The 14,906-nt window shown below is 43.4% G+C and overlaps 1 protein-coding gene across 1 annotated transcript in view; it reads right to left on the bottom strand.

Annotated features, from left to right (window-relative positions):
* Positions 1-339: 339 nt before the first annotated feature.
* LOC148021368 (putative 4-hydroxy-tetrahydrodipicolinate reductase 1, chloroplastic) overlaps positions 340-14,906 on the bottom strand; it is a 115,980-nt gene continuing 101,413 nt past the window's right edge. The window contains exons 7-8 of the mRNA XM_087699226.1: positions 1,008-1,095; positions 340-905 (exon numbers count right to left, since the gene is read on the bottom strand). Coding sequence (XP_087555352.1) covers positions 837-905; positions 1,008-1,095 — 157 coding nt within the window. The 3' untranslated portion in view covers positions 340-836. The remainder of the gene's footprint in view (positions 906-1,007; positions 1,096-14,906) is intronic.

The raw sequence follows: 14,906 nt of genomic DNA, 5'->3' as shown, positions 1-14,906 counted from the left end.
AATCGATTGCAGTATGCTACCTTCAGACTTGCGGTTTGGCCAATAAACAACCGAGCAACTCTCCCCCCTCTCTCTCACATTCATATCAACTCTATCAAGGACATAAATGCCTAATTATTTTGCAATGCTCTCATATGGTTTGGTTATCATACCAAGGGCACTTCTAATCCAAATACTTGTCAAGACTCAAACCTCCCAAAGAAAAAAGAAAAGGGAGAAAAAGAAGCATTGATTTTTCCCGTATCAAACTTTAGGCCCAATAATTTATCATCTCTCGAAAAAACCTGCAAAATCCAGTTGAAAGTGTCTGTACAAACCCTGAAATATCTAGAGCACATGAACTACTAAGACTATATATACTTGAATACAAAGTAAGGTCATGTCTTACATACTTTATGCCAAATGTTGTACTATGCTAGTACCCACAGGGATGATGGGGATGGCTTGACATCTGAAGGGTTAAGCATGGTAAACAGGATAGAACCTGATGGCATTTTCCCCATACCATTCCCCTTTTCATAGCAGGTCAAAAGATGAAAGGCCCGTCATCAGCTGTCATTTGCATTGTCAGACCATCTCTTAAACCTTCTATGAGATGCCACATTGACAATCCACGGCTGATATTGTCATCAAATTCTCTTTTCCTGATTTGTTTCCACTTTGTAAGTCTTCAAAACTCAAGACCTAATAACTTCTTTATGAGGTTTTGAGGGTTGCCTAAAAACCTCACCAATACTCCCATTGGGATTCCATTGACCTGACTCATTCACGTATCTTGACAAAAAAAATTCATCTCCTTGGAAACTTTAGTGGGAGGTGGTTGGTATTAAATTATCTCAGCGCATGTTTCCCCCTCTTAAAACATCCACCATGTTGTACAACTTCTGATTGGCCCTCTGCTTTATCTGCCAACATAGTATAATAAAGGCTGTTACACTTCAGCAGAGACAACATCCTTAACTGCAAGATTATGATTATGCCATATAAGTTACATAGCTGAAGCATACCTGCTTTGCTAAGAAAAGCACTGCATCGACAGTTCCCTGTGCGTAGATTGATCTTCCACGAACATTATGCTGGAACTGGAACTCTACCCTGAACAAAAACATGAAAACCACCTATTATTATAAGTTTCAAAACTTACAAATGTCATGTATTTCCACGAAGGTAGTTAAATGGATTTAAAGTATTCACTCATGTTTATATTGAAACTAACACGAGCAAGTTCCATACTACATAACCATGGTTTCAACTAATCAACACCTGAAGGTTGCATCAAGAAGCACTTTTAATGCCACAAAACAAGGGAGCTGATGTTGGGCACAAGACCTGATGGAAACAGGTACCAAGAAGGGTGAACAGGGAAATGAGAATAAACACAAGAGAATGGCGGGAACAAGCAAATGTCCAGGCCGTGAGCTCCAGCTGCAAAATACTGAAGAATGAATGGAAGTATATGCAATTGAGGTTGTCTATAAACAGGGATTGGAGAAAAAGTTGGTTATTTTGATGGTGAGGGAAAAATCAGATGACATCCTAGATCAAAGTGGGTTGACCTGAATGTGACCCATAGTAAAAAAAGTAGACACCCAAGATGTGGTGCAAACTATTCACAATATGGAGCTTGACACGGACTCTCAACACCCCCCTCTCAACATATCATGGAAGAACCCAACAAGCTGAGGGGCTAAAAGACATACAAAAAATGAACTGAGAGAGGTCAATACCTGCCTAGGGCGGCCAAGACGAGAACCACATGCATCCCCATTATTGATCTTTTGTGCCACATCCATCATCATCGTCTTACGTAGATAGTATCCTTCCCGGCCTCAAACCCATCATGATGGTTTTTGCTGCTGCTGCCATGCTTGCTCCAGGACAGCCAAGAGCCACAACATCATCATCAGCACACATGAGACTGATGCAGCTGTTGGTCACGCCTCCTGCTGCTGTGCCCATGATTACAGTAGGATCCAAAAGACCAGGTTTGGAGAGATCCATTCCTTGGCAGATGATACGATTGGGCCTTCTTCAGCTACACCCCCAAGAGTGGGTTTGCAACTTTTGAAAGATCCATTCCTTGACGGACCGTATAATGTGGCTTTCTTTGGGTACACCACATGCTCCTAGATGGAGTTATGAACCTTCATAGGACTTCGAGTAAAAACCTGAAAAGTAGCACAAAATAGGCACAACAGAAAGGGACATAGAATAGACCAAACAACACATAAAGTATGCTTCCAGACATAGTCACATGGAACAAGAAATGGGAATGAGGAACAAGAACGGAGAGGGCCATGAATTGCCGTTCCACATGACTATATAGTCACATGCAATAGGCATGAAACAGGAATTGGGAATGGGGATAGAGGATCCAAAAACAGCCATTCCATGAGACTATGCCTCTAGACTGCACCCACTTGACACCACACATGCGAGGGTACACCATAGAGCATGCAAATTAGTTATAGGATGCCTCATTTGGATGTTAGATATGCTCAACCCCCACCCTTATAGGTGCCACCAATGATCCATGGTGCTGTAAGTTGTAAGGCCCTCATTATGAGGAGAAGCCATGTGTGAGCACGGTTGGGTCCTGACTTGTATGTCAATGAGGTTTATGTAACCAAATGGCCAAAAAGTGACCTTTGTGAATCTTACCTTTGGATTAGATAGAGTAGTTATGCTGGTAACAACTCAAGGCACAATGTATTGAGTTGTAGGGTGTTGGTCCCCTCTCATGTGGATTTGGGCGATGCCCAGAGGCCTGATGGTAAAGGGAATATTTCCTAGAATATTCCTTGGCCGACTATGAAGGTTCATAATATGATCGGTCTGTCTTCCCATGCTATAAAAGGAAGACCCCTCCAAAGCCATCATCAATCTATCTTTCACTCAGTCAAAGTTCTTCTAGCTACCCTAAAGCTCTTTGCCTATCATTTGTTTGGATTGCCATCTAAGCTTCACGATAGAAACAGACAGGTGGACAAAGCCATCTTTGTATCAATTCATTTGAAATTGAAGTAGTTTTTGTTCTCATATTTGCTGTATCTTCTCTACTCCTTGCTCAAATTCTATGGACTGTGGCATGTAATTTCTACATTGGGTACACCAATACCTCCGTATAGATGTTGTGACAAGCCAACCCCTGATCCCCTTGGAGGGTCAACCCCCATAGAGTTGATTTGTTGTGGATTAGGCCTACTAGCATGATTCATGGAGGCTTCAAGAGTCACAATATTGGAATTTCCACATGGAGTCTGGTGAGCTAAAAATCCATTACATACCAATTAGCTCTTTAAAACAGCTCCAAAACCGTAAATTACCAAAAGATTCGTAAAATGGGGAGCAATTCTAAAGAGTTTCTGTGTCCCACATACAAAACCTTAGTTTGGGAGGAACGTTCCACATCTATATATATAGGCTACCCACCATTCTACAAGTTTTGGCCATCAACCCTCTTCCACTAGATATCCAACCCTCAATGACTGCTACTATGTGGTCTATGCTATCACCTTGCCTCCCATTGTTGCCACTAATCAGCTACCATCATCTTCAGTAGGTTGTTTTTGTGTTTCCAACACTTTTCTTCATCAGCCTCTGCTTTGACTGGTGGTTGCTGCACTCAAGATCCATCTCTGATGGACAATACACATCGACACCTCCCTTAGCTCACTCCCATGAGAACCACCAGTTGTTGGAAAACTTTGCCCTTGAGCATTTTTCACATTCTCTCATTCATTTACAGCATTAATTCTTTGTTTGTGTTTATGATTTTGCACTTAGAGTTTTGAATTTTGCATTTGGGGTTTGAGTTTTCCATGTCATTGTCTCGGTCTTTATGTCTCAATTGTGGTCAAGTTTTCTATGTTTCCTCAATGCAAACCCTAGCACATCTTCAAATGACATCTTCACATGGTACAAGAGCCGATGCTCTTGTAAAGAATATCCTATGGATATTGTGGAGGCTTGGTTTTATACGAGGTATACTAATGGCACATAATTCATTCGTAACGTATCAGAAAACTTTTTCTCAAGATCCCGAGATGTCTTATCAGGCTTCTCCATCATTGAAGGCCCTAAGGAGGCATTATGGACTCAACGAGAAAGACAACACCCCATCTTCACCTTCACCTTATTTTTCTTCTCTTGTTTCATATTTTAGTAAGATGACAGAGGAGATTGAAGAGTGCTTGTGCATCACGTATAGTCAAGATTATACCCCTCCTACCAACTTTGCTACCATTGGACCAATTGATGAGATTGATCACCTCTTCGATCATGCAAGACATTCGACATTTGGGACAATGGGCGAACCATCTTCTTCATTTCAGCCAAGACCAGTATCACGTTCAGGGTAGTTAGGTACAATCTGCCCAATCCATCTAGTCCAAGGACTTAGTACGATACCAAACATATACAAAAAAATGTCGAGGTGTTTTAACATGAGTCTTAGTTTTAACCTTTAAAAATCACAAATGCATATGAGAGTCAAGTTTCATGTTTCAACAATACTTCATGAACATAACAAGTGGTTGAGACAAAATGTATACTCCAATTTTATTTATAAGATTGAAGGCATGTTTAATAGGTCAAAGAGGAGTCTTGGGTAGGTCACAAGTGACAAGATCATACATAAGAATCAAGTACAAAAAAGCAGAAGATACAAATGCCAAGACTTAAAAAGCATCTACATAGCGGAGGTTGTTGAGAAACCCTTCACCTGTAGTTTGCGTTTCTGCACTTTGCGTTTAGGGTTTGCAACCCCAAAAAGGGGCGCCATCCTAGACTGACTATGCCTATTTATAGGCCACTATCATTCATTCACTACAGCTGATTCATTCAATCCGTCACCTCTTCTCTCCAGCCTCTCCACTACCCTCACCCCTTCAGGAGAACATTGCGGTTCATGGTTCATGGCTGTCTTTATCATCTTCCTTGTGCTACGGCACCCTTGTTCCCTTGTATTACATTCACTCCATGATTCAGAACTTCATCATTCCACTCATGAGAGTTTCTTCTCTCTTCTCTTCTCTTCTCCATGTTTGCCGAGTTCACTCCCTGTTCCTCCCCACAAACCCTATTGTCTCGCTGGTACGTCATCTTTTGACATGATATCAGAGCTGGATTTGCTCACCTAGCAACGAAGATCCTCTACTCCAGTGAAGGCAAAGACCGATGGTAGGTTCGGCATCCACTTCTCCTCTTCTTCCGCTATATCAACATCTCGTTTTTGCAGATTTCAGGTGTTTCAGCTTGCTGCCCACACCCCGTTCACGGAGGACATCTCAGCTGAAGTTGTCTCCATCAGTTGGCGCTTGATTTCCAGCCCTCTTCACGCAGTTTGGAGCTAATTTCAGTCACGCAACAGCTGTTCCTATGCAGACCTGCTGTCATACAGCCTGCCACATCATCACAGTCCTGCTGCCTACGTTTTTAGTCTTTCTCTCTCCTCCAAGCTGTCATGCCTACGTTTTTAGTCTTTCTCTCTCCTGCAGGCTGTCCTACCTGCGTTTTTAGTCTTTCTCTCCTGCTACCTACGTTTTTAGACTTTCTCTCCTCACCTGCATTTTTCTACTGGTTGCAACCTTCTACTGTTGGTCGTATCCTCCTCCCACTAGCAACTCACTTTCATCCCTTCCATTGCCTTCCCACCCCTTAAGGCAGACATTGCGGTTCATGCTTCACACTGTCCTCACACCCCTTGAGGCAGACATTGCGGTTCATGGTTCATGGTGGCTGACCTCTTTGTTCTTTAGCAAGGCACACTGGTATCCATGGCTTCTTTACCAATAGATAACCAGACTACTGGGTGCTCCTACTATGGCATCACCGGACACACCACCGATGCTTGCCGACTTCGATCTTTGCTCCCCACCCCTCCGGAGTATATACGTCTTCCACCAGGCACTCCTTGTGCCACCTCTCCTTTCTGAACACAAAGATTATTCTACATCGGCTATCAGAGTATTATGCTTAAGGCAATAAGACGCATCTGATACGCACTAAGTCCTTTCGAGCACATGGAGGATCGATTGGCACTACAACCTCCTAGAGATCGTCCCAATGCCAACGGCAGTCTTCTCCCACTTATTTTCAAGTACAATGGCTTCCACGACCTACGGATCTACAATCCGCTCCACCGAGAGACAGTGATTGTTTGATACCGTCTCCTTGTCAGTCCGCTCCTTCGAGAGATAGTGGCTGCTCGACTCCTTCCTCTTCTTTGGCTACCCAGTCTGCTCCACTAAAAAGACAGCAACCGTTGCCCACCTCTTGCTCATTCTAAGCCCCACCCTTCCCCACCCTTGGCTCATCCTCAGCCTCCTTCTTCCCCACCCTCTTCCACTCAGGTTCGAGAGGCCACTTCTAGGTGCTTTCTGGCTTCCTCTTCAGGACCCCAGATACCTTCTTCGGCACGACCGGCAGCACTTCCTTTGTCGTCAAACATTTTGGAGTCCGTGATTCATGAGTTTTTGGATTCCCTATCTACTTCAGAGGGGGATGTCATTTCTTTGCCCTCAGCGGGGGCATCTACTTCTTCTTCGACTTCAGCGGGGGCCCCTCCACCTCCCACCCGAGAGGGGGAACCTACTCCACATGAATTTCTTCACCCATTCTCTACTTTCTTGGGGTGGTTGTCTTTGACCAGTCATCTCTTCTACTAATACCCAACCAGGATCTTCAGGTATCACCTAGATCGAGACCTTGGAGGTTCAACCGCGACTTAGTGATGACGCCTTCATATTTCTTCCAGCATGGATGCATGGAGCTAGTGTCTTCTCTCCTGAGGTTCGGTTTCGAGTTCTCCAGTTCACTTTGTCTATTGTTCTTTACTGTAGGTTCCCTTTCCGGTGGAAATCTTGGATCTTAGGGATCCTCTACATCTTCTTCCTCCTCTTCTCTTATTGCCTTGGTCACTTGGTCAACATGGAGCCACCTCCTGAGATCGAGTACAGGCATATCCTTATGGTTCTCAGCACCACACAAAGTCCGACATTCCTCCTATGCATTGCATGTTTTCATCATCTTTGTACTAGGGTGCTTGGGCAAGTGAACAATTTTCCCACGAGGAACATTGTCCAAGTGGCACCTGCTGCATGAGCATTCGTCAGCATGTAGCATTGTATCTCCACCTCACTCTTCTCTTGTTCCCCCTTTTGGGCTTGAGAGAAGGTGTTGAGAAACCCTTCACCCGCACTTTGCGTTTTTGCGTTTTTGCGTTTTGCATTTAGGGTTTGCAGCCCCAAAAAGGGGCACCATCCTAGACTGATTGTGCCTATTTATAGGCCACTCTCTCATTCATTAACTACGGCTGATTCATTCAGTCCATCACCTCTCCTCTCCAGCCTCTCCACTACCCTCACACCCCTTCAGGAGGACATTGCGGTTCATGGTTCGTGGCTGTCTTCATCATCTTCCTTGTGCTACAGCACCCTTGTTCCCTTGTATCACATTCACTCCACGATTCAGAACTTCATCATTCCATTCATGAGAGTTTCTTCTCTCTTCTCTTCTCTTCTCTTCTGCATGTTTGCCAAGTTCACTCCGTGTTCCTCCCCGCAAACCCTGTTGTCTCGCTGGTACGTCATCTTTTGATAGAGGCTGCCAAGGCTACTACTTAGATGAGTCCTCAAACCTATCACTCAAATGAGACTTATGGTTATCATGAGATGAGTCTAACGTGTGTGGAACAAAATCCCCATCACTAAGGAGATTGCCATGCTCATTATACTCTGGCTCTCAAGCATGAGGATCCTTTGAAATACGAGCAATCAGAGCATAGGAGCTTCCAAACACATCTCACATAGCTTCTAACTCCTACCTTTGTTGTTGCCAATTATAATGCCTCAAGGAGTAGCCCACCTTCATATGTCAAGGGAGACTATCTCCTCTTGAGCTTGCACCATACTAGAGAATACATTGCCCAATGCCTTTAAAATGGGGGAATATTTCTTCATGATATCGTTGGCCATTGCTTGAGGGATCTTTGGGTATGGACCATATTCTCCACCTATCTTGGACAAGTGGATGAGAAACCATGTCACACTACTTGTTTGGACCTTGCCGCAACACTTGCAAGTTCAACAATAAGCATTTGTGTGATTCGTAGCTTTCTCAAGGTGTGAGGTATAAAGAGAAAAGGCTTCATGAAGGGTTTTAGGCATAGTGAAGAGGAGTTGGAGATGGATGTGGTGAGAGAGGTCAAGGTGTAGAGAGGAGGTGGTAATAGAGGTGGAAGAGGATGTGGTAAGAGAAAGTGGTATGGAGTAACTTGTAAGTTGTGACTCTTAAGATTAAAGAGAAGAAGAGGAGAAGCAAGAGTAGGATGGAACTTGGAAGTTGGAAGCAAGAGGAAGAGGAAGAGGAAGAGAAGGTGGTAGCTTAGTAGAGAGAAAGAGAAAGAAGAAGAAAGAGGAAGAAGAAGAAGAAGGAAGAGGAAGAGGTGGAGATCACTAGTGAGCTTGACTCTGGAGCAAGTGGTGGAGGCTTGAGGCTTCAGTGGAGAAGGCTTGAAAGTTGAGGGTGGTGATTGAAGTGGAAGAGGGCTGTTTATAAACAGTTCGAGCCGCTAAGAAAGGGTTGCATACATCCCTCCCATCACACCCTCTTTTGATCCCCTGTAATGTGCACGCCTATCAGCGCCCATGGGCTGTTCAAGCACATTTTAGCGGTCCATCAAGAAACAAATCTAAGAGTCGCCATCCGGCACTCTCATGGAATGTTCCGAGGTTTGTCACGCCTAGGGTTTCCCGAGTCTACCTCGCAACAGAACGTTCAGGGCCGGAACCTACTAAGATCGACCTGAAATCCGGGTTCCTAGTAATCAAGGTCTCCTGACAACATTCTAGAGTCGGGTTTTGGACATCCTACTTTACGCAAAAATACCCAAGCCGAAGGAGATCCATGCCGCACTTGGCTCAAAGAGAATGGGAAACAAGAGGGATGCACTCCTCAACCTCCCTACCCGTAAGGCATAGTCTTATTCCGGTCCCCTAAAACAGTATGAATCGGATTCTAACCTAGCACTGCCTAAAGATCGAATGACGGTAAAACCTTATGAGAAGCCTCCCAGTTCTCTAGGACCACCCTGTCGTAGGACAGACCCGTCGGAGGTTCAGCCCACCCGCTTCCCTCAATAGGCTTTCTTTAGTTATCTCATTAGGCCCTATCACATTTATGTGCGACGTTTAAAATTAGCTTCCTTAATTAAGCCTTTTGGGGAACAAGGTTCGTTTACGTAATTTACACCACAAACATGAATACAGAGCAAGCAATCCTTTGACAAACAAGTTCAACCAAGTTCCTTAACTTATCTTCAAGTTAATCTTTGTCTCCTGCCCATACAAGAGAAATTATGTATCCCTTCTGTCCAACAGAAGTATCCGGTCCAAATCACATGGCACCCTAATTTCCATCCATTATCTAGAATAGGATCTTCCAACGCCCTAGACGTTGGGCTCACGGCAGTCTACAACTCCGTTTTGGACTAGGCAAGGGATGTCCAAAGCTCCACTGACCCCAAGCGATCTAGGAGTGAGATACACTTTCCGTGGTTGGCCTTTTTACCACTCGACCTTCGGCCCGTGAATCGAGCAGTGCCCTCTCGGGTTGAAACGCGGCATGACCTTGGAGATGATCCACCTGCGCAAAATATCCGTCCTTAATTAATCCAATTAAGAATCAAGCACAATCCAAGCAATCAACCTAATATCATCTTCCAAGAAAATATTCCTATATTTTCCTGTGGCAACTTGTCATCATTGACCCCTGCCATGCATTTACCATCAAACACAAGCAATTGGGATAATCATCCAAATCACATCCCAACAATCCGTTTAATGCAAAAGCATTTAAGACTTATTTGATCAATCCACAAAAACAAAGGTATCCTTTTCCAAACATTGCAAGAATAGTCATGATAACCTTTTCATAATATAAATCATAATATAAATCATAGAATTCTTATGTTTGCAGAAGAACTTTATTAGGATTCACATGAGGAACTTTTATACATAATTCAGTCATTGTTACCCAACAACCGACTTAAATATCACTTAGTTTCATGAGTTCTTTTGTAACTGTCATACAATTTTCAGTTGTACCATGTATATTGACGAAAATTAAGTCTATGGGAACCCACAACTTGATCAACTAGAGGTAATTGACAGTTTGCAGGCTAAATCACATTGGTTCAAGAGGAAAATTTGTTTGGAAATCAAGAGAAGTGCCAAAAGTCCACTAGGTTTGTGTGGGACCTGAAATAATGGTCTTATATGACTTATAAGTGACCTAAATGGTCAAAATGAAGAGTGGAAGCTAAAGAGGATGCAACCCGCATTTTTCGGCGCAAAAAATGGGCCTGCATACCTGTGGCAGATGGAGGATGAGCTGTGGGCTATGGTGCATGCTCCAAAGCATGCAAACTCAAGGCAAACTGAAGCTGAAGAAGGAGATACAAACAAGAAAGGTGAGAGCTCTTCTTGCCCGTCCATTTGGTATGACGAAAATGAGTGGTATGACAGTCCATAAAAGGTGGAAACCTGAGAAAAAGTATTCAGCCTGCTCTTATGTACGTCTTCTTTCATTCTTTTACCATATTCATGGTCCAATGAAGCCCGTCTTGTACCCAAGTACTTGAGTGACTTTGGGGGCAAGCAAAGGGGAGGATTTTGAAGGTGTATGGGCTGTTTTGGACTGGAAAAACCAGTCATAAACAGGGCAGCCCACTGTTCTTGTCCATTTTGATGAGTAGATAAGTGATCTATATGGTTGTAAGAGAAGGAATTGACCTCTTAACATCAGGGCTTCATTTGTGAATGATTAGAGAAGCTTATTCTTGGGTTTATGGGCACTTTTGGAGCTTGATTATGGGCTGGAAATTACTGTTTTAAAACAGGGCTGAAGTAAATTTTATGCTTTATCAATGCAATTCATGAGTTTTTGATCTATGTCTTGGATGTAATTGAGTCTACCATCAAAATACTTGTATCTTGGAGTTGTTATCCATTCATGTTCATGAAATAGAAACCGTTTGTGCTTGCATTTGGAATATGCATTTGGATTAAATCTGAGATTATCCCTAAATGTATTGGCTTATTATCCCCATATGCATTTGATGTAGTCAAGACAAAGTCTTTCATTCCTTTCATGTAAGCTAAATAAAAGAAAAAGCTTGAGATCTTCTTCAACTAAGTCATCTCAAAAACCCAAATCTTATCAAACCCCGATCTTTTCTCCTTCTCCTAACCTTGAATCCCACACTCCTCTTCTGCTCTAAACCCCGGTGGAAGACCTTCAACCCCCAACACGACGACAACGTGTCCCTATATCTCTCCTCCATGGGCTACTTATCCGGTCACCATACCCACGCCTAGTCGTGTCCATTCCCACTTTTGGATCCATTGTGCACTTTATTAATTTCACATATACTCCACTCCCCCACCCTACCCACATTATTCTTCTTACAACACAACCACTCATCTTGCTACTGCGAAGAATGCCTTCCCAAAGAAGACTCATTTTAACAGGCTGAATTTCACTACTTGGTCAACAAGTGCTTGAATCTCAAGTTCTTTAGGACCTAGTTGTTGGTCTAGACCCTTTGCCAGACCCTTGACAAGCTCACCCTCGTTGTTCTAGAACCTATGCCATTCGGCTCACCCTCATCACATCTATCAATGGAGAGATTGCAATGCCACAACCAATATTGAGCTTCTGCAAGAGTTATTTCCCAAGTTTTACTCTTAGTTATAGCATTTTCCCCTTGCATTTGAGCATTGAAGTTTATCTCATTGTCGCTATGTAGCAAAAGATGGCACTCGGCATATTAATCTCGACTTTGAGCTTCCATTAAGGAAGAGGATGATATGAAGACAAGTTGGTTGAATATAGATGGTTACTCACCAAGTTCACCAATACTGGCTCTCCAAAGTTAGATGACAAATCAAGTTACATTCTCTTTGAAAAAGCTACCTAGAAAATACTTCAACTTCATCCAACACATCATCTTGTTACCTGAACTATGGAAATTCTATGAGTTTGAGTGTCTGTTCTTGCGTTAAGCAGAGCTACACGATCACGTACACAAGAACCCCTCCACATACTCTTATTTAAAGGGGGTTTTGTTGCCTTGTCTTAGCAAGGGAAAACCAAAAGTGGCAAGAACTCACAAGATACAAAGGCAAGCTAAAACAAGGATGACACCCCTTCATCCGACTGAAACAAAGAAAAAAAAAAATTGGCAAAAACTCTCTAATAAAATAAGGTTTTACACACACTATCAAAGATCGGGCCATGTGGATGAGGAGTGTAGTAGCATGGCCTAAGGTCTTTCTCCTAAGAAACCTCACCAATCTACTGCAACTACCTCCACTCTTATTGGACAGTCCAGTGAGGCTATGCCTCCTCTTGCTACCACATTTTCTCTCTCTAACTTAATCATCATTGGACACATGGCACATGGATAGCCCCAATAGCCTGTAGGGGACACGATTGGGACAGTTGGAGGATATGTTGGAATTGGGACGGGAAGCTAGAAAATGGCCATTCCCTGTCACCACCAAAGGGGGCTCTAACAAGGGGATGGGATTGGGACAGTTGGAGGATAGGTTGGAATTTGGACGAGAAGCTAAAAAATGGCCATTCCATGTCACTCTGATCCATCCCTAGATCATCCTCTACACCTCCATCTAGGACTACTCCATCTTGTCAAGTGTTTAATTGGAAACAACCTGCTGATGGACATACGCAATAGTGGCCACATCCTTGGTATTTTCTTCTTGAGTCTTCCGATGCATTCACTCCTACACACTCATTACATTCTTTTTTCATTTACCTCTTATTTTCTCTTTTGTTTTGCTTTGGAGCATCTCACTACTAACCTCTATTTTGAAGATTCTGATCTCTCTTATTGGCTTTTTGTATTTTAGTATAGGACTAACATTCAAGTTCGCATCAGCCCTTCCTCTGGCTGCATACTGTTCCTTTCACGGTTTCATCTTCCTAGGAGATTTTCTCTTCTACCAACATGGGAGATTCCCTTCCTGATGAGAATCGTGCAACATCTCTCTTGATGCTATCAAGGTGGTGACTTCTACCTTGCTCTTCTAGTTGGGGTGCTTCATCCTCATCTTCTTTATCATCATGGTTCTTGGCACCACACGAAAACCAATATCAAGCTCCTCTTTCTCCTTCGACATTTACATCCACGGTTGAGAGGGGATCCCTACTCTTTCATAGTATTCTACAAGTTTCGGCAATACCAACACCATAAACTTTCGCAATTCCTCTTTTCATGTCACTCTCCACATCAAGAGCATCAAAATCACCTTGATCAAGAGTCCTTCACGACCCAATCATCTATTTCAGCATTCACAATTGGTTTTCTTTGATGGTAGCAATCCGTCTTTCAAGCTCCTATAGAGCCTTCTCATGAGAGGCATCATCTCCTTTCAACCAATCAATCTTTCTTACTCTAGTAGGTTCTTTGGTTATACTCAAGCTTGAAGTATCTTCCACGACATGCCTCTTGTCACTATCAAAGGCCTCAATTTAACATTCTGAGTTATTGGGTTTCTTTGAAACAGGTTTCACTTTCCTTGACCAACACCCAACACCTTGAAAGATTACACAATTCTCTAGAGTGGACCACTCCAATACCAAATATGATGAACGAGCCCTCAATCCCCTTCGAGGTTAGCCCTTAATAGAGCGGATTTATCACACATTAGGCACACTAGTTTTTCTAGAGCTATTCCATTGAGCTAAAAATGCATTAGCATCACTTAAACAATCCCAAAACATGCACATTAATTAAGAAACTATCTTATTTTAAAAAGAAACATGATCCTAGGGAGATATTGTGTCCCACATGCAAAACCCTAACTTGAGTACCCCAAACTTTCTATCAATAGACATGCAACCCACCACTCTTCATCAATCTTGTTTTTGCAGGTTTCAGGAGTCATATCTCTGCTACCCACACCCTAGCACATCGCGGTCAGAGCTTCCCCTCTCCATTTGCCACCATCTGGCACTTGATTCCAGCCTTCGCCACCTATCTACAGCTATCGCGTGGTACCTCAAAGCTCTTTCCTACCTCGAAGATCTTCATGGTTTGACTTACCTTCGTGGATGCAGCCCCCGATCTACTGGATAGCTCACCTTATGCCTCCACGAAGGGAGTCATTTACATAGTTCCCTCGTATAGTGGCTTCACAGTGGAGGAGTTTTTTTTTCGCTCCACAACACGTTTCCTAGACACCCAGTCACCCTTCTTTTCCCCGGACTGGCGGTAGAGTATCATCAGTTAGTGGAGGACTTTGGACCGCTTTTCGGCATAGCTCTTCCTCCATACTTTACGGATGCAGTGATAGCTACAGGAGTCCCGAAGGTACGCGTGGCTATAAAAGATACAAAGAACATACCCAAGTTTCTTGAGATTGAGTGTGACATTAATGTGACATTAATGTGACATTAAATGTGACATTAAGGTAAATCAAGGGAAACATGCACGAGGATGACCGTCCAGGGTCTTGGGCGCCCGAACGGGGTTTAGGGGAGCCTAGAACCAAAGAGAGTCCAAGAATAGTAAGAATCGAATGACTTTTTCTCTATTCTTGATCGTCTTCTCCAGAGCCTCCTGTCAATCGTGTGACATTAGTATCAGAGCCATTCGTGAAGTTCCTTTCAAGCGAGGCCAGGTGAAATGACGGATACGTCACCCGTCATATGTTAGTACTGCATCTGAGGCTAGGCGAAATGACGGATACGTCACCCGTCATATGTTAGTACTGGCCGAAAAGGGATACGCCGTGGAAGCGTGACAGGCCGTAAGGGAAAGTGAAAGGCGTAAGACGTGCCACGTCACGTAAGTGTGACATGTAGCGGGCAGAGGAAAGGCG

Source organism: Lygodium microphyllum, chromosome 18 (genome assembly GCF_053477565.2).
Source record: "Lygodium microphyllum isolate KBCC chromosome 18, Lygodium_microphyllum_v1.1.10, whole genome shotgun sequence".
NCBI classification, from domain to species: Eukaryota; Viridiplantae; Streptophyta; class Polypodiopsida; order Schizaeales; family Lygodiaceae; genus Lygodium; species Lygodium microphyllum.
This window is presented reverse-complemented; position numbering and strand designations above follow the sequence as displayed.